This window comes from Leishmania major, chromosome 33 (assembly GCF_000002725.2).
Source record: "Leishmania major strain Friedlin complete genome, chromosome 33".
In the NCBI taxonomy this organism is placed as follows: domain Eukaryota; phylum Euglenozoa; class Kinetoplastea; order Trypanosomatida; family Trypanosomatidae; genus Leishmania; species Leishmania major.
In genome coordinates, this window is record NC_007285.2 from 470,918 (window position 1) to 494,264 (window position 23,347).

Sequence of the window (23,347 nt, forward strand, 5' to 3'; positions counted from 1 at the left end):
AGCACCTTCCTTCTCTCCCTCCCTCCCTCCCTCTCTCCCTCCCCCCCCCGCACCCACCCGCATACATAAACACGTGGACCTCAACCTCGCTGCTCTCCTTCTCCACATTCCCTGTCGTAAACTCACCGCTTCGCCTACACCTCCTGCACAGGCCCAAAAAGCAAACAATCACACCAGCAGAAGAGCTCTGAAATTGCTTTGTGTCCCGCAGAAAGAGCAGCAGTTAAAAGAAAGAAAGGATTCCCCCTCCCCTCCCCCCCCCAAAAAAAAAGGCCAACGTTGAAAGAGCAGCGCGCGAGTTCTGATCGCCACCAGGTAGACGGAAGACAAAGGTGTCCGCGGAAGTGGGAACGAGAGAGGAAATTGAAAAAAGTGCCGTTTTCTTCTCTCGCAGTGCACCTTCATTTTTTGTTGCTGTTGTTGGGGGGCTCTCCCGGACCTTTCCCCACACTTCCCTCCTCTCACTATTCTGTCTCGTGATTCAAGTAGTCGCTGAAGGCGTGCTTGTCTATCGTTTCTCCTCTCTGTATTCGTGCACTTTTTTGTTGTTCTCAGCGACCGTGTCGTTGTTGTCTCGCTTTCTTGTTCTCACGTCGTCTCGACACCTTCGTTTTGTTTCTGGTCGTTGTGTGTGTGTGTGTGTGTGTGTGTGTGCCGTATCTTGTGTTGCATGCTTCTGACCGGCGCGGCGGCACACTCCGCTTCAGCCGTGTTTTTGTTGTGTGGATTTCCTTGCCCCCACCCCCTCCCCCACGTCCATCCACACCCGATTCTCGTCAGCCTTTCAATCCCCCTCCCCTCCCTCTACGCGTTGTGACTATCACCTCTCTCTCGAACTCCTACCACCGCTACTACTACCATCACACACGCCGCGCCCCCTCGATCGCACACGTTTCAGGCCCCGCAAGACCCCCTCTTTCTGACATACACACTGACACAACACTCTATTATTTAGGTTCCTTGACATCTCTATTTCCTTATTATCCGGCACTTGGACTCCGAGGCTCGACTCAGCCCCCATCCCCTTCCTCCTCCCCCCTCTGTGTGTGTGTGTGTGTGTGTGTGTGTGTGTGTGTGCTCTCCCGCTTTCCCACCTCTCCTCTCTCTTCCTCCCCCTCCGTGTTCTCGCCTCCGCCCTTGCTGGATTTCGTGACCGAGAGCAAGGCACGTCGGCACGTGCAGCCCCACCCAATCACACACACACACACACACACACACACACACACACACACACACACGGAAACGCACGAGGGCGTACCGAAACGAAAGACAGAAAGAGGACAAAAGACGAAGGAGAGAGCATTCACAATACACACGCGGACGCCGCGACGAAAAGCAAGTAAGGAAGCTGAGCAGCGAGCTGAACAGCCGTTGAGAAAATAGAAACGAAACGAAGGACCTAGCTAGGTACGCACGCAACGCAACGCACGTAACACATTGGCTCTTCCCTGTTTCTCGTACTTCTTCGCACGCACGCCTCGCCTCCTCCTCCACCCTCCCACTCTCACCATATCGTGTCTCTCTCGCTCTCTCCTACACGTTCGTCATCTCAGCTAACGCCGTGGGTTTACTTGTCTTTGTGTGGCATTGATCTGATTATCTTTGTTTCCGCTGCTGTGAGCAGCTTTTCCTTTTTGTTGTTGCCTTTTTCGGACGAGAGGCATCAAGTGTTAGTCAGACATACATACACACAAGCGTTTCTCGCTGCGACGAAAGGCAAGCCACACGGGCAACAGGAGTCCAGCAAGAAAAAATATACAGGACAACCTTCACAGGCAAGAGCAGGACTTTGCTGCGCGAACGAAACGCGGCAACAAAGGGAATCTATACATATATATATATATATACATACATACATATATATATATATATAAACTGTTTTTCTCTCTCTTCTGCTTTAGTTACTCTTTTCTGTGAGTTTCTTCCTGCGAGACCTACAGGGTTTCTGTCTCTCTGTCGCTCCACCACCACCGCCACCTCACCCCCTCCCCTCCCCTTCTTCCTCCTTCTGCATGCAGTATTTGCGTGGGCGTTTCACGCCTGAGTTGTATAGCGTCACCATCGCTCATCCCGCGTCTCTCTTGCTTTCTCTTTTGCCGCCCTTTGATTTTGCTCGTCGCCACTAGAGTGGGGCTGCGTTTATCGCCCTTTTCCTTGCGATAGTGCTGCTTCGTCTGCTCTGGCTCATTTCTGTTTTTGTGTGGGCGTTTGTGTATCAGCGTGGGCTTGAGTATTCATCTACGTGGTGTCTGGCTTGGGTTTTGTGAGTCGCCATCTCTCCCTCGTTTCCTGCCGCTGCACGGTTTTTCATTTTCACCCGCACGCAGTGAACGCACCACCAAAGACCTGCCAACACATACCCCGCTCTCTTCCCTTTCCCTCCCTCTCCTTGTGCACGGCGTTTCAACGTCTGCCGCTCCTTGCTCCCTCTCTGAAGGTCTGCTTTCTGCTCACGCTAAGTTACAAGCGCGACGCAGCCAGTCTTCCGAGAGTGGCGTGCAAACTCCCCAACTGTCGGAGGCCTTCCCCCACACCTTCAACGGTTCACGTCGGCTGCGTCGGTTTCATCTTTGCGTGCTTGCTTGCGTGTCTTCCCTTACTTGCCTCTCTACTCTGTAACTCTGGCATCTTTGCTGAGACCCTGCCGCCGCTGCTGTGTCGTGCCACGTGCTATTCTGCCATTTTGAATCTCTCACCTGACGTCTTGGCCCACTCTCCTTTTCTCTTCCTCCTCTCAAACCGTTTCGGGAAGACGCACGAGGGTTCGTGTGTGTTTTTTTTTTATTATTATTCCTCTACTTGTGCTTTGATTGTTTTCTTTATTATTATTATTATTTTGTCGTCTCATCTCTTCTCTCTTCACCACCCAACCTCCGTCTCGTTTTCTCGGTCCGCCTTGACAAGGCTGAGTTCTCCCTCTTCCCACCCACGCCATCAAGGAAGCATAGGAAGGAGAATCATTACCATCGAGTTCGCTCTTCCGTATCTCTTTTGCTCGCTGTTTTGAATCGCGTCCCTTTTTCGTTGTTTTCCCGTTTCTTTCGTTTGTTGTCGTTGATTTCGCGGCTGTGTGTCCTTCAGATCGTTTCTGTTTTGTGTTGCTTTGGGTCTCTTTTTCTCCCTCTTTTTTTTTTGCTTTGGTGTTTTTGTAGGTTGTGTGCTCTTTCTTGACGTTCACTTTCGATTTTTTCGTTGTGGTGGTGGTGGTTTTCGCGTGGGTGCGTGTCGGCTTTTTCTCCTCCCGCTCACACAAACTCAAGCACCCACACGTGGGTCTGTTTCACCTTTCCTTTAGGTTTGGCCTTTGAAACCCACGCAACAACGACGAAAAAAACAGAGTCGAGGGGCAGCCGAGGAGGGCGTCCACACAATCGTCGTAATCAATTGCATTCACCAGCGGAAGGACTCGTTGTGGCGAAGGTGCAAGCACTGCAAAGGGGTGAAGTAGCAAAAAAAAAAAGGGTGCCTTCGCATCGGGCTGCAGCTGCGCTAGTTGGTCGTTTTTGCGCTGTTGTTTCTTATTCTTCTTCCGAAAAGTGTAACGTGTTCTCCTCTACTGTTCTCTTTCCTAAGGTGAGGCCTCTTTCCTTTTTATATCGTCTGGTGCGACGAACAACCCTTTGTTTTTCGTTCCGGCATTGCGAGCGATTGTACGACGTGCCGAAGAGACGAAGGACCCGAGGCAGGTCAAAAAAAAAGGGTGGGGACAACACAGATCGTAGCGGTACTCAACGAACCAAACAACAAAAGACGCGTGTGCTTGAGTAGCGGTGCATCTTTACCGCAAGCCAACAGGTCACTACATCGGCTAGCGGACATTATTCGGGTAAACGTGCTTTTTCTCTTGCTCGTGGTGATTACGCCCACGTTTCTTCCTTTGTGCGCCTGTTACCGTCGGCTTTTCTTGTCTCTTGGCGTGTGCGTATTGCTTGTAAGTTTTTTTTTGTTTTCACTCGCCTCTTTCCTTTCGATATCTTCTGCCTTTTGCTCTTCGTCTGTTTGCTCGATTCTTCTCCCCCCCCCCTCCTGCCTGAATTCTTTGCGTCATCTTGTGCTGTGTGTGCGTGTGTTCGTCCTCTTTCTTCTACTCCCTCCCTCCTTCCCACAGTCCTCTTTTTTCTCACACTTTTTTTTTCGGGTTTGTGTCTCTTCTCCCTCTTCTCCCAGTGCGTGTGCGACCCCTTTTTTCAGCCTTTTTCGTTTTTTTTTTGGTTTTTATGGGGAGTGGGGAAAGAATTTTCCTCGTTGGCCTTTAGTGGTTTATTTCCTTGTTTCGACCTTTTTTGTGTGGTGTTGTTGTTTTGACCTCTCTGTCTCTGTCCAATCGCGTTCTGCAAAGAAACAACGAAAAAAGGCCTGCATACACACACACACACTTACCCACCCACCCACCCACCTCACACACACACGCATACGTCCCTCAACTCTGTTGCTCGTCTTCACTTCTGCGCGTGTCGGTGTATGACAAGGCTGTTATCGCCTTCGCGGAGTGAGACAGAGGAGCTTCAGTGGGAGGGCAGAGAGGGAAACAAAACGTGCGCGCACGCACACACGGACGCGTAAAAGAAAAAAAAGAACGACGTACCCCAACAAAGGAACAAGCATTGCCTTTCGTTGTCTTCCATTTATTATTATTACTACTCTTCGTTGATCTCCCCTTCGCCCACCCCCGCCCCCGCCCCCTTTTTTTGCTGTTTTGTTGTCGTTTTTTGTGTGTGTGTGTGTTTTCTTGCTCTCTTCATTAGTTTTTGTTTCGTCGCTAGAGAGGAAGGAGAAGCAACCCCACCACCAAAGGAAAACGGAAGAAACAACAAAAAAAAAGCATCTTAGTCTTCCCACGTTTCCTTTTCGTTCTCTCTCCAAGGTGGCTGCCGCCTTTTGTTTTTTTTTTCTTCAAGCGCACGCGTGTGTGTGTGTGTGTGTCTCTCTCTCTCTCTATATATATACCCTGCGAGCTCACGGGCACAAGAGCGCGAGTAACACCCAAGGGAGGGGGTAAGCAGAGCACGGATATACAAGAACAAGAAAAGGGTCCATTGTGGCTCAAGCGATGAGATAGAAGATAACCCGTTCCTTAAACAGAACATTTACATACCCACGAAGTCGACGAAGAAGTACGGAATCGGTGCATCGTCTTTAAGAGCGTAGGAGTGGTGTCTTCGACTGCGTTTTGCTGTTGTGAATTTTTGCTGTTCTTTGCCGCTCCTTTTTTTCTCTCTTCGCTATCGGTGCTTGTGTGTCGATGCGTGCTCCCCTTCACTGCACACACACACACACACACACACCTTCTGACTACTGCATAATCTCGTCGAAGCGGCGCTCATACACGAACATACACGCACTCTAAAGTGACAGGGAGCCCTGTGGGAGACGTTTATTGTGTCTCCTTCGCACAACGTGGCGCTCTTGATGCGCGAGCGCAACGGCGACCCACTTTTTCACCTCTTGCCTCTTCTGTTATCTTTGTCCTCTTTTTCTTTCGCATTCTCCTTCATTTCCACCTGGACTCCTTCTCTGGTGCTTTATCGGTGTATTGACACTCTCTCTACCCTCTCTCGACCTTGACCTCACTCTTCGCCCATTTTCGTTCTTGCTTAGTACGCCAAATATTATCACATTTCGCTTGCGCCTCTTTTTCCACCATTACTCTTTGGCTTTTCAGCGGTTGCCTCGGTGTTCCTTCACCGTCACCCCTGCACACTCACGCTCATATCTCCCTTCTCTTCTATCACGCACCCCCACGCACCACAGGTTGGTCTCACTACTTCAATCCCCGGCAAAAGCCTGCTTCGGGCAACACAGCCACTCCTCTTCTCTACACCAGACAGCTGTCTTGCCTTCCGCCAACTTTGTCACCATCTGTTTTCATCTTTACATCCAAGACACACTTCTCTTCCTTCACTGCCAACCGCAGCACACGGCATAAAACCCAAGTGAGCTTCTAGCGGCACCCGTTCGGTGCGTTTTCTTTGTCTCTCTCTTGTGTTTCCCACGTGGCGTTCCTCTAAATTTCGTTTCTTCATTTTTTTTCGCTCTGCCTCGAGTGCTTTTTTGCTCACGTTCCTTGCTCCTCAGTGCTCGTTTCTCGTTACAATCTAAGAGGGGCACCCTCGTTCCAAGGACGGTCTTTGCCCTTCTTTGGTCACTTCTTCCCCGTTTCTTTCGTTTTTTCTCCATCTCCCTCTGTGTCTGTGTCTGTGTGTGTGTGTGTGTGTGTGTGTGTTATCAGTGCACGTTGTACAGCCATTTGTTCACTTTCGGATTGCTGTTAGTTCTATCTTGGTTTCCTGTATTCGCCTAAGTGCGTGGAAGTTCTAGTCTTTTTCTTTGCCCCCTCCCCACCCCCTCTTCCCTTCCCTTGTCTTGCTCTCGCTCTCGATCTTTCCGTTTGCCCTGGCTAGTGTTGTCGGTGATTGGCGCTCACTTCTTCTTTCCTTGTCTTTTTTTTTATGTGTGTTTCCGGCCCCTTCGTCGCAGCATTTATTATTTGCTTTTGGGTTTTTTTCGTTTGGCCACTCAAGCTCAACAAACCAACCGCAAAGAAAATCTTCGCTTAGTCCCTCCCTCGCCTTCTCTGTTCCCCCTTATCCCCCTCCCCTCGGCAAGCATCTCAAAAGGGTAGGCCACGGACGCCAAGGAAAGGAAACAAGACAGCACTAGGCCTTCCTTTGACCCCTTTTTCTTTGTTACTATTATTTCGTTTTCCCTTCGCAGATACCTTTTACTCTCTCTCTCTCTCTCTCTGTGCGCTCTCGGCCGTCCCGCTGTCGCTGGCTTTCTTCAGCTGTTCGCATTCATCAGCTGGTGTTTCTACCCAAGTCCTTTTTTGCTGGTTGCGTTGTGCCCTCTGTTTGGGTTAGTGTGCCGAAGCCATCTCTCTCTCTCTCTTTCTCTCTGTTGTCCTTTGTATCGTGGCACCACACACACACACACACACACACACACACACACACACACATACACACTTCCTTGTTCCAATTTCGTTTGCTCTTGTTGGTGCTCTACTTTGGCGTTCAGCCTTTTGCTTCTTCGTTACTCTTCTCTGTGTGAAAGAGAGAGAGAGACCGCCGTTGAACTCCTTTGGCGTCGTGTGAGCCGCTGTTGGTGCTGTTATTGTTTTTTCTGGCCGTGCATGTATCGCGCCTGAAGAGCGCCTCGCGTTTGCTGCTTCGTTTAGTTGTTTTCTCATCTCTGTTGTTGTTGTCTTCCGGTCTTGCACACACCGCCTTTTCCGTTTCTGTCGCTCTTTACATATCGGGTACAGGCATGGCCGCTCGTATACACCCGGACCCATGTGGCGGCGTAAGGGCGCTTGAGAACACGAAGGCGACGCTTACGAACGACCCGCGGGACTTTACCGAAATTCCATCCCTCTTTCAAACATTTGGGCAGCCAGATGTCAGCAGTGGCGAGGATGACGATAGCGAGGTGATGGCGGGAGCCCATTGTGCCAGCTACGATGGGCAGGGTGCCGCCACGACCCCGTCGGGCCGAGACGAGGATGCGCATTCCTCCTCCAACTACGCTCAGCGGGGTGACCACGTCGCTAGAGCCTCCTCCTCGTCGGTGAGTCGCGCGGGTCAGGGATCGCTGAGTTCCAGGCGCTCTCGGCACACCTTCAGCCGCAGCTCGCATAACCCGTACGTACTCCTCAGTAGCAGCGACGTCAATCGCCCAGAACAGGAGGCATCTGCTATGGAGAACTCCTCGAGAGCCGTGCGACGGCGCCGCAGCAGCTACAGCTACAGTAACAACACGTCGCAGAATGCGCTCATGTTCGAGTTTAACTCCGCCTCCACCTCCACCTCCACTCCGACCCCTGTAGACTTCGGTTCGAGCAACCTCGCTGACAGCGGAACGATTCGCCGGTACCCTAGCCAGCAACTGCAACAACAGCAGCCCGTGGATTCGCCGTCGACACGGCTTTGGCGCGATGGCAACCGAATGACATTGTCTACGACCGATGCTCGTCCCATCTCCACGACAGTGGGCACTCTGACCTGCAGCGACAAGGAGCAGAACTTCAACGTCAACGTGAAGCAGCGCGTGCGGCCCGGCACCAACTCCGCCAGCTGCTCCCTCAACACCTCGAGTACAATCATGCCGGTGGTCCAGTCCGTGTCACCTACGCCGAACAGCGCTTCCGCGATGGCGCACAACGTCTCTAGCATCCCTCAGGCAACCTTACCCGTGTCACTTGGTGCCACCTCCAACGCGTCCCGCTTCGCCACGAGCGGCGGCTCGGCCTCGGAGGACCACAGTTCGTGTGGGCCTTCATCCCAGCAACTCGATCACCGCTACGTTGATGTGGCAGCGAGTACCCCCAGCACGGCGGATGGCATCGAGCTGACAGGTCAGCGGAGGAGCGAGCCTGAAGTGAGCCCCTACATTCCGTGCCATTACCCTCCAAAGACCCTGTACTATCAGCACCCACAGCAGCAGCAACAACAGCAGCACGCGCAGCAGCAGCAGCCGTACGGCTACGGCGTACAGGCCCGACCTTACCCACTGCAGCAGCAGCACCAGCAGGCTTACGTTTATGGTGGTTACCCGAGCCATAACTACCCTGCTATCTCTCCTCAGCCGGGCTACTACACACAAATAACCGCGCCCCCAAAGCAGCAGCAGTACTACGCTCCGCCGGCGCCCAACAGCAACATGGCCGTGCTCGGAAGCGCGGCTGACGGTGCTCCTAGCCCAACTTTCGCAGAAGTGGCGTATGCATCAATGCCACAGCCTGCGCAGGCCCCTTACATGGCCAGCGCGGGGACAATAATGGGCCCGTACAGTTATCTGCCGACGCCTCCGATGGCGCACTACGCTGGCGTGGCCCTCGGCAGTTTTGCGGACGTGCAGAGCACTGCACCACGGCAAAGTTCCGGGAATGCTACGGCTCAAGTTCAATACACCCAAGCGTTGGCGGTGGTCGCCGCCGGTCCCACCCCAGCCGCCGCTGCCTCTGCCCTCGGCAAGCCCACGAAGGCCAAATCGCAGCACGCGGACCCCCCACAGCAACATCATCAGGGCGCTAAGAAGGTCGCCGCCCCAGCCTCTGTCTCAAGCTTGGCGTCGACTCTCGACACGGCCCCGAGGGCAGGCACGCAGTCCGCGTCGACCGTGACCCGCACGCCACCAGCGCCAAGACCGGTCAGCTCGTCCTCGAAGAAGCTCCCCAAGAAGCAAGACGATGTGCGCTTCCACGTGAACCGTGACGCACCAGTTCGCTTGTTTGTGGTCGTGAAGCGCAAGAGAGAAGGTCAGCGGTACGCTTGCGCCCTCCCCCCTGAGGAGGTGCCGGTGGGCAGCCACATGCTTGTGGAGGGAGACCGCGGTGCCGACATTGGCGAAGTGATCCGCCACGTGTCGATTGAGCAAATGGCACGCGACTGCGCCATCGTGGAGCGGCTACGACAGCGGGCGGTGGAGCGAATGCTCGGGGGCAAGGAAGGCATCGTCGCTAACGCGCATGACGACGCTGCCAATGCCGAGCTCGACGAGACCGATTTGCCGCATCTGACGGGAGAGGCTGCTTTGGAGTACGTCATGTCACTCAAGACGTGGCCGTGGTTGATTGGGCCAACCACGGCGGAGGACATGGCGAGTCTGGGGCCGCAGCTCGAAGCCGAGAAGCAAGCCTACGCCATCGCTAAGCCGATTGTGCAACAGTTCATCGAGAACCGCTACCAGCAGCGCGCCGCGCGCAACGAGGCAGCACTGGCGGCCGCCGCTGCTACTGCTGAGGCATCTAAGACGGCCGATACCGCGGCTGCTGCGGCTGAGAAGGCGGGAGAGTGCAGCGCCGATCACGCCTCCACAGACGACGGCGATCGGCATCGCAACCTGACACCTCTGTCCGTGGAAGAACTGGAGATGCTCGAGCTGAGCCGTGAGGTCACGCTGCTCGACTGCGAGTATCAATTCACACGCGAGAAGATCACATTGTACGTCAGCCGCCCGTCTCGCAACATTTTCGTAGACTTCCGCAGCATGCAGCGCAAGCTCTTCCGCACCTTCCGCTGTCGAATCTGGATTGCCTACATGGACGAGGTAACGCACGATAAGGACGCACCGGAGTCGTTTGTTTTTGTGCCCTATTCGTCCATGCCCGCCGCTGCCACCGCGCCGACGCGCGGCGATGCCAAGGGCACAAAGGATGTGGTGTGAAGCAGAAGATTGAATTGCAGTACGGCCACACCAAGAGTTAGCAGTTTGGAGTGTCTTCCACCACCACCACGACCACGACCCGTCCTCCCCTCCGTACAAAGACTGACACACTAACATTTGCCCTTTCTCCGCCTGCCGCTCTCTACGCCCCTTCGATTCTGCGCCTCGTTCTGCCATACAGGACAGGGGACTCGCGGGCGCAAAGGGGCGCAAGACGGAGGGCAGCAGACACCGCAGCCCTCCCCACCCACCCCCCTCCCTCTCACGCGAGATCAGCGTAGGCACACTGCGATGGGCGAGGCTCGAGACATCTATGCGTGTGTATGGGCACAAGCACGGAACATCCTTCACCCTCTCACCGAAACGAAAGCGCTCATTTTTTTGTTTTTGCATCCTATTCCTCCCCGTCCCTCCCCCCCCCCTCCCCCTCCTTCGTCTCTCCCCCTTGTGAGCACACATCTCAACAAGTGGGAACCATCAGAAGCAGCGGGTGCGTGCCCCTCCGCACACGCACACACACCTGGAGCCATTTCTTTTAGGCACATGCGAGGTGGCGGTAAGGGTGAGTGCGGAGGAAGGCGGTCCCTCTGCACTGCACAGCATCTTTGTCGAGCGTGTAGCGGTACATCAACAGACGCGGCAAACCGCAAGAAAGAAGCGCTAGTGCGGTGGAAGTAGTGGAGAGCGGGTAAACAAAACCCCCATGTATCGAAAAGTGGTGGCCAATATGGCATGCACAACGCACGTGCAGATACCTACATCTAGACACATGGAGCCGTGTAACTGCACAAGCCGCCCGAGAACGGACCCTTTTTGTTTGAGAGTTTCCTGTTGTTCGTTGTGTTTCTACTATCGGTGTGCGTGTGTGCTTCGGTAGCAATACCCCGCAAGTATTGGCTCTCACCCCCTCCCCCTGTCCCGTTTCCTTTTTCTCGTGCCGTGTGGTTTGACCTTTTTTGTGTGTCTTTCTTGGCATTTTGATTGTATCGCTGCGCTCTGCTGCGTTTGCTTTTTCGATCTTATCCAGGTATATGTTGTGAAGCTTATCTTCCAGTAGGCGATGTACTCAAGCTTCTCTGTTTGCCGGTCCATGACTCACTGTCTGCCGGCACGGCAGCGATGAAGAGTGTGAGCGGGAAAGCAGGAGAAACGTGGCTTAGCGGCCGATTTTCCCATTCCCCTTTTTCCTAAATGAGGAGGAGTCCGAAGTTTGCATTGAGTGGCGCTGATGCGCGGTTGATGGTGCGTTCGTCATGCACTTCTGTGAGCTGCTTTTTGCGCCGTTGTTTTTATCGTCTTTATTTCACTATCGACCTGCTCGCGTACGAACGCGGCGTCGCCTCCCTGCCCTTCTCTCCCCTCTGTCTTCCCGAGCACCCCTTCGCTTCTGCGCGATGTGGGTTCTTCCTCCGATCGGATGTACTGTTTTTCTCTTTTGAATTTTCCTTTGCTTTCCTCCTCCTCTCCCTCCCTGTTTTGGGATATACTCATCTCGGTATATGCACTCATGTATATGCATCTAATATATATATATATATATACACGTATTGTTCACGAGGAAACCGCAGCAGCAAAGAGGCACCTTCAGCACACACATGCATGCTTAGCCTCTGCGTCCTTCTCTCCGCTCATCTCTCTCCGCCCCGTAGTCGTATGTATGCGCACCTGTTTTTTTTTTTTGCATGAGTGTTCTCCACTGCTTCGTATGGCTCGCCTTCCTGTCTGCTGGGTTTTCTCTTTTGTTTCGTCTGCGCATCGTGTCAAGATAATGTTGCGTGTATTGACCTGATTTGGCTCATCTCACTCGTGCCGCACTGGCTGCCTCCTCCTCCCCCCCCCACTGTACCCTTCTTCAGAATGACATGCCGTGAGTTTTTGTGTGAGCTAGCACATATCTGTCCACAGGCCCCTTCTGCTTGACACACTCAATGCTGTCAGGGGCGTGCGGATTCAGGTGAATGCGGAATAGCCTCGCTGCCTGAACGACAGACACCACGGCCTCCGCCCTCGAGCAGGACCCAGGACGCTGCCCGCCGATTGCGCAGCACGCACCCGAAAAAGACCTGAAAAAGGACAGGAGGTACCTGTTAGGCACATGGCTGATTTGGCAGCAGACAGCTCGCCCCAGACAATCATGATGTAGTCGTGGTGCAGCAGAGGTAGGCGAGCTGTGGTTTTGTGTGATGCGTGTGTACGTATGTTGACTTGTTCGTAGTGGAGCGGCACAGGAAAAAGAAAAGGAACTGCTGAACGCTCCGAGACATCGGGGAGCCGAGGGTGAACTTTCTCTCGTCCACTAGTGTGCAATGCTTCCCCTGTGTATTTCAAATGGCTCGTTCACGGAGCGCAGAAACGGAGAAAACGAAAAGAAACGCAGCGGCAGCGCGGGCAGTTCAAAAGGGAGTGCCGCCCCTTGTGTGACGCGCTGGCTCATGAATCGACGGCAGAAGAGACAATAAGCGGCGGGCCTGCCTGAGGGAATAGGAGTGGACAATGCTGCTGACTTGTGTTGCTGTCGAAAATACGCTCGACATGCCGACCATGATGTGCTCGTAAACCGTGGCGCCGTTGACGTAGACTGCTGAGGGCAGCGCTTGCGTTGGCGTATGTGGCGCACTTTCTCATATCCTCCTCTTTCTCTTCATTTCGTATTACGCCCCTCTCATCTTTTGTGTGTGTATTGCGTTACCGCTCCCCCCCTTTTGCCGCGTCACCGTTGTTCACGGGGGACGTGCATTGGGAGAAGCACACCCGCGTTCTGCAGGTGATTACCTTTATAATCAGTAAAGCCATTCCTCACTGCGTTGGACACGTTTTTTTTTGTTTGTTTGTAGTTGCTGCATCACGCGCCCACTGCAACAAAAATGCATGATCAAAAGAAAAAAGAGAAGCAGGTGCTGTCTCCTGAGGCAAAGGAGGCAGCCGCACAGGAGAACGAGCGTGTCGGTGCTCTGTACAAGTCCGTCTTGGCGTCGAGCAAGGCTCACGAGTACAACTCAACGACACTCGCGAACACCGAGGCACTGCTGCTGGCCGTGCCGGAGGCCTACACGGTGTACAACTACCGCCGCCTGGCCCTCGAAGCCGTAGCATCAATGCAGCCCTGCGTCGACTCATCGGGGTCGGTCGCAGAGACGAGCAGTAATGCAGCAGAGGTTGCACCCGCCCTTCGCCGTCGACAGTGTCTTGTGCAGGAGCTCAAGCTCAATTCGAAGGTGCTGTTGCTGAACTACAAAAATTACAACGCCTTCCTACACCGGCACTGGATCTTTCATCAGCTGGAGGCGTTGACCAAGCTGGAGATGCAGCAGGCGACTGCACACGCTGCGGGCGCAGCTGTGAACGACACTGCAACTGGCACTTATGAGCTGCTCTGCAGCCTCCTTCGCAAGGAGCGTGCGCAGTGCGAGCAGCTGCTGCAGATGGACGAGCGCAACTTCCACGCCTGGAACTATCGTCGCTGGGTCCTAGAGCAAGAGCTCCGCGCCACTCAGCTAGCGGCGGTCCACTGTCCTGCTCATTCGCCGTTCGCGTCGGCGGAAGACGCAACGCAGCCCTCCACCTCCACCACGCCGTCATCGGCATTCTTCTCCCCAGAGGAGACGGCAGCGCTCGCGTACACGACTCACAAGATCAAGCGCAACTTCTCTAACTACAGCGCGTGGCATCAGCATTCGCTGGCCATAAAGTCCGCGGTGGAGCGATGGCAACGCCAGCAGCAGCTGCAGGGCGTTGTCAGCACTACCGGAGATGCGCAACAACACCAGCAGGCGTGGCGAGCAGCGCTCTTGGCGCAGTTGCGGGAGGACATCGAATTTTTGAAGCAGGCGGTGTACTGCGACCCTAACGACCAGTCGGCGTGGTTCTACGCACCGTTCGTATTCCAGCTGATGCGCCGACAATACTGCTACGAGGACGAGGATGGAGACGCAGCGGCGCTAGAGGAATCCTTCATGAATGCCGTGATCGAGCTCGTCGCCGATGTGGATAGGGTCAGTACAGAAGACGAGTGCTACATGCCGCACTACTTCCTCCTCGACCAGCTTGTGACGCTGCAAGCCGCGTCTCAGGGGACGGCGCTGCCGACGACGACAGCGTCCGCGGTTCCCGGCACGCGCAGCAGCGCATCTCTGAGGCGGCACATCACAACGCTGTGTGGGAAGGTGCCATCGCTGCTGGTGTCTGCGAATGGCGAGGTGGCAGGCGACGGAGATGTGATGAATGCACGGCGGCGCTGCTTTCGATACCTGCATAAGCACCTGTGGCAAGTGGACACGCTGCGCCGATGCCTTTATGATGACTTGTTTCAGCGCGCTCTCGAGGGATGTCACTCATGATTGAACTCGCTTTTTCCCTGTCCTCCTCCTTCCCCCCCCCCCTCCCCCAGCCTCCCTGTCACCATCCCTCGCACAGAATGTATGGTTGCTTCCTGGTTAGCAGTTACCGTTGCGCATCGCGTTGGCTATGGTTGACGTGTCTTCTCCGTCCTACACAAGAAACAAAAGCGAAAGTGTCAGAAGCTTCTTGGCAAGCGCAGGTCGGGAGGAGGGAGCGCCGCTGCGCTGAGTCGGGTTCAGTGGTGTTTGGCGTGCAGCAGCCATGGAACACGTGCGCACGAAAGGGAGGTGCACCTGCAAGCTAGTGAGTCGTACCCAGCGACCTTGTACACGCGAAAGGAAAAGAAAATGACGATAGCGCCACAGAAACTGCCCGTGCTGGTCTTCGCGTAGTGCCTGCGCTAGTCGCTTCTTCTGTTGTCATTTCCTTGGCTTCCACTGCAACTCTAGCAAGCACCAAGCGGCGTGCGCTACGTTCCCGTTACAGCACCAGCTCCCCCTCCCCATCCCTTTTCCCTCTCCTTGGCATGCAGCTCCGCGGGACTCCTTTTCTTTCCCCTTTCATTACACCTCTCGTTTTTTTTTTCTAGCGACGCGATCGCCAAGGTGATTGTCATTCAGTCGAGCAGCCACTCACGTCACAACCATTAATCGAGATAAATCAAGTTGAAGAAAGCAAGCAATGGGGTGCAGCGCTTCCAAGAGCAAGGAGGTCAAGCCTAGCGGGGGGCCAGGGGCTTCGTCCGCTACCGCCAGCAACGCTATCGGCGCGTGTGCCAACGGCACCTACGCTCAAAAACCCGCTACTGAAGCAGCGGCTGCGGACACGGCGCAGCCCAGCCAAAACGGTACCACGCTGTCAGCGAACAAGTCGCCTAGTAACCACTCAGTGGAGGCCCCCACTGGTCGTGCGGCCGACGCTAGTCGTGACAACAAAAACACCAACGGGGATTCAACTGAGGCGCCCGACAAGGGCCCGCGCCAAAACGGCGCTGGATTGAGCAGCGGCGATTTGGACGAGAACGGCAACGCCGTTTTGCTGCCAAAGGGCGTCTGGGTCAAGACGGAGGGAACACCCTACTACTACTGCGCCGAGGAGAACCTATACTTCCACCCGCCTAGCTGCCAATTCTACGACCCCACAAACGAGATGTGGTACGACCCGGAGAAGGATGAGTGGTACCGCGACGATGGCTCGGATGCCGAGGCTGCTTAGGCGTGCGCGTTTACCTTTTTTTTGCGTTTGACAAGGTAAATCGAGAAGAAAACGAACTAGTAGACTGTAGCTGATGTGCGTGCGCAACGATGAGCAAGCTTGTAGGAGCACCGCGATGACACGGCTGGGTGTGCGTGTGCATTTATGAAAAGCACGGCCATTAGTAAGAGATCGAAGAACGCTTGCTTCTGTAATCTTCTCCCAGAAGTCCGGCGCTGCGACAGCAGCAAAAGGGAAGGCGGTCTCTCGCACTGGGAAGCGGCGTGCGAAGAAGTCTGCGCGGCGTGGGCGCGTGTATCACAAGTAAACGAAGACGCTCTTCTTTTGCCTGGAGGGCTCACTTGGGTGGGGAGAACAGGCAACCAGGAAAAGGGATGGAAAACACCGTCTGCCCTCTGAGGCCGTCCCCTGCTCCACTCACCCACCACCACCTCTCCCCCTCCATGTCACCATGGGTGTCTGGCGAAGAACGGGGGTGGGATGGAAGGGCCCGAAAGAGCACTGCCTAACCTCCTCATGACATCCTTCCTTCTACCCTCTCAAAAAGAACGTGAGGCGGCTGCTCTTCTTGCCGCTCTTGCAGCCTGCTCTTCCCTTCGTTGTTTTGTTCGCTGCTGCTCTGCAGAGTCACAGGCGCATTTCTTTTTTTTTTTGTTATTGTTTTCACTTTATGGGCACTTTTCTTTCCGTGTACATCCTCGTCGCCATCTCGATCCGACTTGATCCTTGCACTAAGCCCGACGAGCGCGAGCGCTGGTGTATCGGCGTTGGCCATTGTTTCGTGCATCGATTGCTCCGTAGCTACACATATCGCTCATCAGCATCCTTTGTCTCCTCGCTTGGTCGTCCTCTCTTGTATTTTTTTTTGGTGTCGCTCTCCGTGTCTCGGTAGCTTGAAGAATAAAGTGCAATGCGTACGGGTACGTATTCTTGTTGGTGTGTCGGTGTAGCTGCCGCCATGCGCCTTGCTGTTGACGTTCATGGATCACCTTCACACCCTTACACTGTACCCGAACGGTCACTGTCAGCGTCTCTGTTTCTGCGCGTGAGGGGGGGGGCATGTATGCCGCTGAGTGCCTTTGTCTATGAATGTACTAGAACTCTTTTTTTTTCGCTCTCCTACGCTCCCCCGGTTCGAGTGCCGATTGGCGCAAGTGGCGCAGGTGTGCACGCGCGACTACACATGATCGATACATCTCTCTCTCTCTATATATATATAACGTATCTCCGCCCTTTATGTATATGAGCGGGACCGAAAGAAAGGCAAAAATAAGGCTAGCAACTACACCAGCCTGCCCATCAAACAGTGCAGGGGACGTACACACAGAAACAGAAAAGTGAAGAAATGAAAAAGGGAGAGCAAGGTGACAGCGAAGGAGCCGACAATGGGAAAGAATACAGGTTTCTAAACTTCAGCACGCAGGCACACCCACTACTAGCAGTGTTCGTGCGAAGAAGAAATCGACAACACCCAGACAAGCGGATGCGCACATGTCGTCTCTAGTCGGTGGGCTCGTGTACAGGTGTGCGTGTGCGTGTCGTCGCCCCCCCCCCCTCACACACACACACACACACACACACATGCCTCTCCCCCTTCTCGCTCTTTTTCTTCGTCATTTCACCCCGCTGTATTTTTCCCGTTTTTGTTGTGTTTTGTTGGCTGTTCTGACTGTCATCAGTCTCTGTTCTCTTCCCTCTTTCGATGTTTCGTCACCGTCGTGGTGGTTGTGGTGGTGGGCGTCGGCGTCGGTGTCGATTGACGCGCATGTTCAGGTTTGCCGCCGTCTTTTGTGTATGTCTATTTTTCGTTTGCTTTCTTGCTATATTCCGTTTTCTTATTTATTCTGGGCGTGTGATGTGGCCCCTCCCCCCACCCCACCCCACCCCGCCCCTTCTGTTCCTCTCGCTTCATTTTTTGTTTTGCTTTGTTGTTGATTGGTTGGCTTCACTCGTGCTCTCTTGGTTCAAGACACACTGGCAGAGGGAGGGAGGGAGGGAGAGAGAGCGGGAAGGGCAGAAGAGGGCAGGAGAGCGGATCGAAAGCATGCAAGGCGACCGGAAGATAACGGAGAAACAAATCCACATTCCACCACACCTACGCACACACACACAACCACGCGCGAACCACCGCCAACACAAACAGCAGACGCCCATGGACAGCAGGGGTGGTATGCGGGCTTTTCGTGTGTAGCTATTATCCCTCTTGTAGCAGCACCTGGTGCTCTGCTGTATCTTAGAAGTCGGTGATACGCGTGTGCCCAGAGTAGCGAGCGAAGGTAACAAGGGGAAGGAGACCGTGTGGCAGAGGAGGGGGAGGTGCTGTTGCTGCCGTGCGGGTAGTCACCTAGGCATCGGAAAGGAAGACACTCTTCTGGTACTCTTGCTCCCACTCATATCACGTCCCCCCGCCTCGACTCTTCTGTTTCACGGCATATTAATGCACGCAAGTGCATGCATTCACCGGCAACCCCTTTGCGCCTACCATATTTTCGCTTCACTTCCTGTCTTGCTCCCTCCCTTTCCACTACTCTTCTCGTTCGTTCTCTCTCCTCAACAAGCTTGTTCTATGTGCTATGTGTGTGTGTTTGTATGTGTTTACTTTCATGTTGTGTTCTCGCGGTGCGCTGTTTTTTTTTTTTTTTTGGGGGGGGGACTTGGATGATGTGTGATTCTCTGTGTTGTGGTGGCGTTTATGCCGGATCGTGATGTGACGAGCGCTGCGCTCGTGCCGTTCGCTGTTATTTTTGTCGTTGTTTTGTTTTCGGCCCCTCTCTTCCCCCCCCCCCCTTCATCATCTTTGGTTGTGTCCTTTCCGGCTGTTGGTTTCCTGTACCAAGGTTTCTTTCATTGCCCGACCCGCTGTCCTTGTCTTGTGAGTTTTCGTGTGCTTTTTACTGTCCTCTGCGCTGCTCATCTGTTTCCACTGCACCCGTTTTTATGAGTATGTGGTGTGGGGTTTGAGGGGGGAAGAGAACGGCACATTGAGTGCCTCCGTCATGCGAATCAGGAGGAGAGGTGCGCGAAGGAAACGAAAGGAAAGCAGCAGCGCGCACAATGCAAAGCAGTCGAGCATTTCATGCAGCGTCGCAGGAGTCGTAGCGAGTGGGTGTCCCTGACGCACACATGCGACGAACTTTCGAAAAGAAATTAATGCGGAGCAAACGTACACACAACAAACAGGCGGAACGTCCGGCTCACCTTCACGCACGATGTGGAGTGAGCGAGAACGGTGATGATGGTGCGCTGGGGCGATTAGGGCAAGCTCACATGGATCGCAGGATCGCGGCAGCCGGGCGCATCTGATCGCTCTCCACCTCGGTCAACAGCGTCACCCTTCTTCGCTGCCTACCACTCGCTGTATCTCTGTCGCTTCGCCACCTTGCGCTGCGGCCGTGGGCGACTTGGATACCGCTAGCTGGCACCCGACTGATAGCGCCCCTTCCGTATGGTGAGTGTGCTGATTGAGCCCCCCCCCCTCTTCCATGGTCTGCGGCAGCATCGCAGCCGGCGATGCGAGCGTTTCGGTGGGCCTGCGCAGTCACTTGTCTCCACCTCTATCTCCGTATATGTATGTTGATCTCCACGCAGACTACAAGCTAGCCCGGCGCTTCTTCCCTTCTCTTCCCTTCTTACTCTCCTTCTCGGCGTGCCATATGCAACCGTCGCAGAGTTCAAGGCAAGCACGTACATCAGTCTCTTCGCTTGCCGGATTGTCCGTTGCACGGCTGTCAGGCGCCGTGGTGGAACAGGAGGAAGAAAGGAAACACAGCCCATCATGGACGGCGGTGACCCGGCCTTCTACGAGGACGCAGTGCTCCATTACGACGAGGAGGAAGTAAAGGATAGCGCACCGCAGGCTACCCTCAAGTTGCTCGGCGACTTCCCAGAGCCCCTCACCGAGACTCAACGACGCGCTGTCCAGCGCCATGTCTCGCAGAAAGTCCGCGAGTACGAGGCGGTGCGGTACCAGGTGGCAGTTGTCGAGCAGGGGTATTTGGCGCTGCTGCGCCTCGTGAAGCGACTGCGACGGGAGGCAGCAGACCTTACAGCGAGCCTCGCCGAGGGCAGGAACAAGGCAGAGGCGCCGGACTCCACGGCTGCTGCGTCCGTCCCACGAGTGCGCACGACACTGCCCGCTGCTCCCACTGCTGCTGAGAAGCCGACGGCTACAGTCGCCGCGGCGGAAGCATCTGCCGCCTCCGCGACGAAGGAGGGGGCCACAGCTCCGAAGCGCCGCCCAGGCGGGTTGCTGCTTCGCTCCTCCGTCTTCAGCGGTCTCCAGCGGGTGCTTCAGGCGGCCAAGACGGAGCAGCTCGATGAAAAGGCGGAGCAGCTGGCGAGGCAGCGTGAAAGGATCGCGCGCGAGTCCCGCCTTCACCTCGTCAGCCAGGACCTGGAAACACAGGAAGCGCTGCTGATGCCGCTGCAAAGCAAGTACGCACGCGCCGTTGCCCTGGGCGCGGCCGCAGCAGAGGAGGTCACACCTCTGTTGACGCTGCTGGAGGAGATGTGGCGGCTCGAGGCGCTGTACCCCTCTCGCTTCTCCATGGCCGCCAGAGGCACGCTGCAGCCCCTCCTAGGCAATGACACATACGCAGAAGGGGAGGCCGACAAGGCGGAAGAGGAGGCGGTGGTCAGCACAGACGACGGCGTGGGTCGCAGGGCAGCGCACTCCGCAGCTGCCGTGCCATTTTTGGTCCCCTTCACCCCTGCTCAGTACACCGCCGACATGGAGGACCTCGTGCGTGCCCAAGTGGAGGTGGTGATCGACGAGTATCTAGCCTACCGCACCCGTATGGACCCAGTGCTTTACCAGCTAGAGCAGTCGCAGCAGCTGGCGAAGGCGAAGAAAGTCGATCAGCTCATGGACGCCATCGGCATTGCTGGTGCGGAGACCGGCACAGAGGTGCTACCGATCGGCGGCGCGGCCACCGTGCTGCAAGATGAGCGCGCTGGTGTGTCGGTCAAGACGCTGCAGCATATGATGGATATCTCGTCCGACGACGAGGATGACGATCAGGCCGAGGCAGGCGTAGCGATGGGCAGCGATGCCGCCGACGTGGACCGCCACGACAGAGAGCAGATTCAGACGGCGCTAACAGCGCTAGACGACTTCGAAGACGCTTAAAGCAGGATCTGCTTTGCGTGTGTGTATGTGAGCGTGGAGCACGGAGCAACACGGAAAAAAAAAGCAAGCGCAAAGGAAAAGTCAACAAGGCGTCACAGAGTGACAGCGAAGCGGAGAGGTGCCGCGAAAATCTACGTGGTTGGGCTTCAGCTGCGCTCCCCCCACCCCACCTTTTCACAGCTGGATGTGGCGAGCCGACGTGCAGACGTTGATGCACATCGATGCATTTAGTCTTGCCCGCGCATGGGAACGTGGGATCGGCGAGGTATGTTTGATTGCATCTCCGTGGCCCACCCCACCCCTTTCTGGCCCTCGGCTGTCTCCACCACGTAAGAAGGGGTGCGTCACTCCCGCCGCTGCACCACCGCCTATTCTCCCCGTTGTCATTGCGATCATTTGCCTGCGACTTTGAGGTGGTGGTCGGGACACACGCACACACTCATACGGAGACAGTCGCGCGTCCAAGTGGAGGCGCCGCGCCCCCGACTTTTGTGTTTTTCCTTGCTGGCTCCTACACACGGCTCTCTCATCCTCCACACCGGTCTGCTCGTGCTGTGGCATTCAAGAGGACATATACACGTTGTTGATCAATCATGATCCCGCGGAATGTGCCGTACGAGCATAGCCCGCCGCCTCGCGACAACATCGTGACGGTCGTCATGCCTGGCGTCATCTCCTGTCGCTCCATGCTCTCTCGCTACACTGGTGGAGATCCGCTGACGGTGCTGTGCAACTGGTCTGATGTAAACCCCACAGACCCGCTGTACATCGCAGATGTGGGTAAGAATCGTTTCACCGGGATTCCGCTTGCTCGGCGACTTCGGTACGCCTTGCTACAGTGGTGGCGAGTTGTCATGAGCGGGAAGAGTAACCGGCCAGACAGTGACGACGAAGACGACCTTGCAGAGGCGCGGCAGCAGACATCGCCGGACTTGGCGCTTGCCGGCGGCAGCGATCGACGACAGCGTACGCGTGGCGACGAAGAGAGGAACGCCGCCGCCACGGTGCAGGCGGCAGAGCTCGGCCTCATAGATCCCCCAGTGCTGTACAGAGCAAGGTGCCGCATTGCTCCGCGGCTGCTACACGGGGTTCTTGTCTCACCCGAGGTGGCAGAGGTGCGGCACCGTGGGTGGTACCGTACTCTTAATCCCCTGCATTGGGGCCTCGTGGTGAAGGAGCTCCTTGCGTGCTGGTGGTTCAGCGTGCGGCCTTTTCACTGGTGCTACTCGGAGCCAGGCAGGACGAACATAGCGGGTATGCGAGACCAGGCAGCCTTCACGCGTGAAGTGCGGCGTGGCGTGCGTCATATAAAGGTCGCAACGGCAGCGGAAACGCATGGTGACCAGGCAGGCGTTGAGGCACGGGAGAACACCTCAATGAGAAGCAACAAGAAGCACCTGGTCCTCTTTGGTCTCAGCCGTGGTGCCACGACGTGCTTCTACTCGGCCATGAAACTGTCGCCAGAGGAGGCCAAGCATGTGTCTCTTGTACTTGTCGAGGCGCCGTTCGACACACTGGATCATGTGATCGATGCATCGTGTTGGATTCCGCGGCTCATGCGGTGGTTTGTGCGGTCGTTCGCCGACTGGCGCGGCACCCGCGAGGAGAAGCTGGCCTACGACTTTGACCCAAAGGAAGTGCACTTGCGCTGCCCCATCGCCTTCGTGATGTCTGTCAAGGACAAGCGTGTGCCCAACGAGTGCACACAGGCGCTGATTGACCGTGTGCGACGAGAGCTCGTCCCGCACGTCATACCCGCGGTAGAAGTGCTGGTGCTGCAACATAGTGGGCATGGCACTATGGCAGTCGGCAACAAGGAAGATCAGGGCGCGTACGTTGCGTTTGTGGAGCGACTCTACGACACATATTGCTCTTCGTGACACGCTTGACACAGCTTCAAGGGTGAGGGCACGATGAGAAGAGAAGATGGCTAGCAGAAGAGAGAGTTGCGAGGTGCTTCGGGTCGCTCTCGCTGCTTCCATCGCCCCTAATATCTCTCCCTGATGGCGGTGGGGCGCACCTCCGTGTGTAGTATTAGAGCCTCCAGTGTCACCACTCCGTGTGGGGAAGCCGAGCAGCCCCTCTCTTCCCTTTTTTACCTGCCAAATGCTGAACCACTTCCGGTCATGAAAGTGCCAAGCACCTATGACATCGGGGGAGGTCAGAGCGATGCATCTCTGCCGATGTCGGCGGTGAGGCCCTGGATAGCTTGGAGCCAGAGCGACCCGTGAACGTGAGCACACCTGTTTCATCCCTGTGATAAGCAGATTATCGGCGCGACTCGAACATATCTCTCCCCTCCACCCCCCCCCCTCGGGCCCCTCTGACACTGCCGACTGGTGTGGTGGGGAACGTGTGTGCCGCCCCGAAAAGGATGCAGCATGTAGCGACCGGCACAATGGTGGAGACTGTAAGGAGGCAGGTGGATAGTGCTTAAAGCAGAGGCCGTGCTCGGATATCCGGGTCGGCTCATGGCTGTAGAGCGTGCGTGGCTTTGGCATG

General features: G+C 55.5%; 5 protein-coding genes across 5 annotated transcripts; all 5 read left to right on the forward strand.

Annotated features, from left to right (window-relative positions):
• Positions 1–7,431: 7,431 nt before the first annotated feature.
• LMJF_33_1020 (conserved hypothetical protein) lies at positions 7,432–10,164 on the forward strand (the record flags this gene model as incomplete). The annotated part of the gene is made up of 1 exon (XM_001685807.1): positions 7,432–10,164. The coding sequence occupies one exon, from the start codon at positions 7,432–7,434 to the stop codon at positions 10,162–10,164; it is 2,733 nt and encodes a 910-aa protein (XP_001685859.1).
• A 2,864-nt stretch (positions 10,165–13,028) lies between these two features.
• LMJF_33_1030 (conserved hypothetical protein) lies at positions 13,029–14,501 on the forward strand (the record flags this gene model as incomplete). Its single annotated transcript, XM_001685808.2, has 1 exon — positions 13,029–14,501. One exon carries the CDS (start codon positions 13,029–13,031, stop codon positions 14,499–14,501), a length of 1,473 nt encoding a protein of 490 aa, XP_001685860.2.
• Positions 14,502–15,183: 682 nt separating this feature from the next.
• LMJF_33_1035 (conserved hypothetical protein) lies at positions 15,184–15,717 on the forward strand (the record flags this gene model as incomplete). The annotated part of the gene is made up of 1 exon (XM_001685809.1): positions 15,184–15,717. The coding sequence occupies one exon, from the start codon at positions 15,184–15,186 to the stop codon at positions 15,715–15,717; it is 534 nt and encodes a 177-aa protein (XP_001685861.1).
• Positions 15,718–19,492: 3,775 nt separating this feature from the next.
• Positions 19,493–20,845, forward strand: LMJF_33_1040 (conserved hypothetical protein; the record flags this gene model as incomplete). The annotated part of the gene is made up of 1 exon (XM_001685810.1): positions 19,493–20,845. One exon carries the CDS (start codon positions 19,493–19,495, stop codon positions 20,843–20,845), a length of 1,353 nt encoding a protein of 450 aa, XP_001685862.1.
• Positions 20,846–21,438: 593 nt separating this feature from the next.
• Positions 21,439–22,725, forward strand: LMJF_33_1050 (conserved hypothetical protein; the record flags this gene model as incomplete). The annotated part of the gene is made up of 1 exon (XM_001685811.2): positions 21,439–22,725. One exon carries the CDS (start codon positions 21,439–21,441, stop codon positions 22,723–22,725), a length of 1,287 nt encoding a protein of 428 aa, XP_001685863.2.
• Between the last annotated feature and the right edge of the window lie 622 nt (positions 22,726–23,347).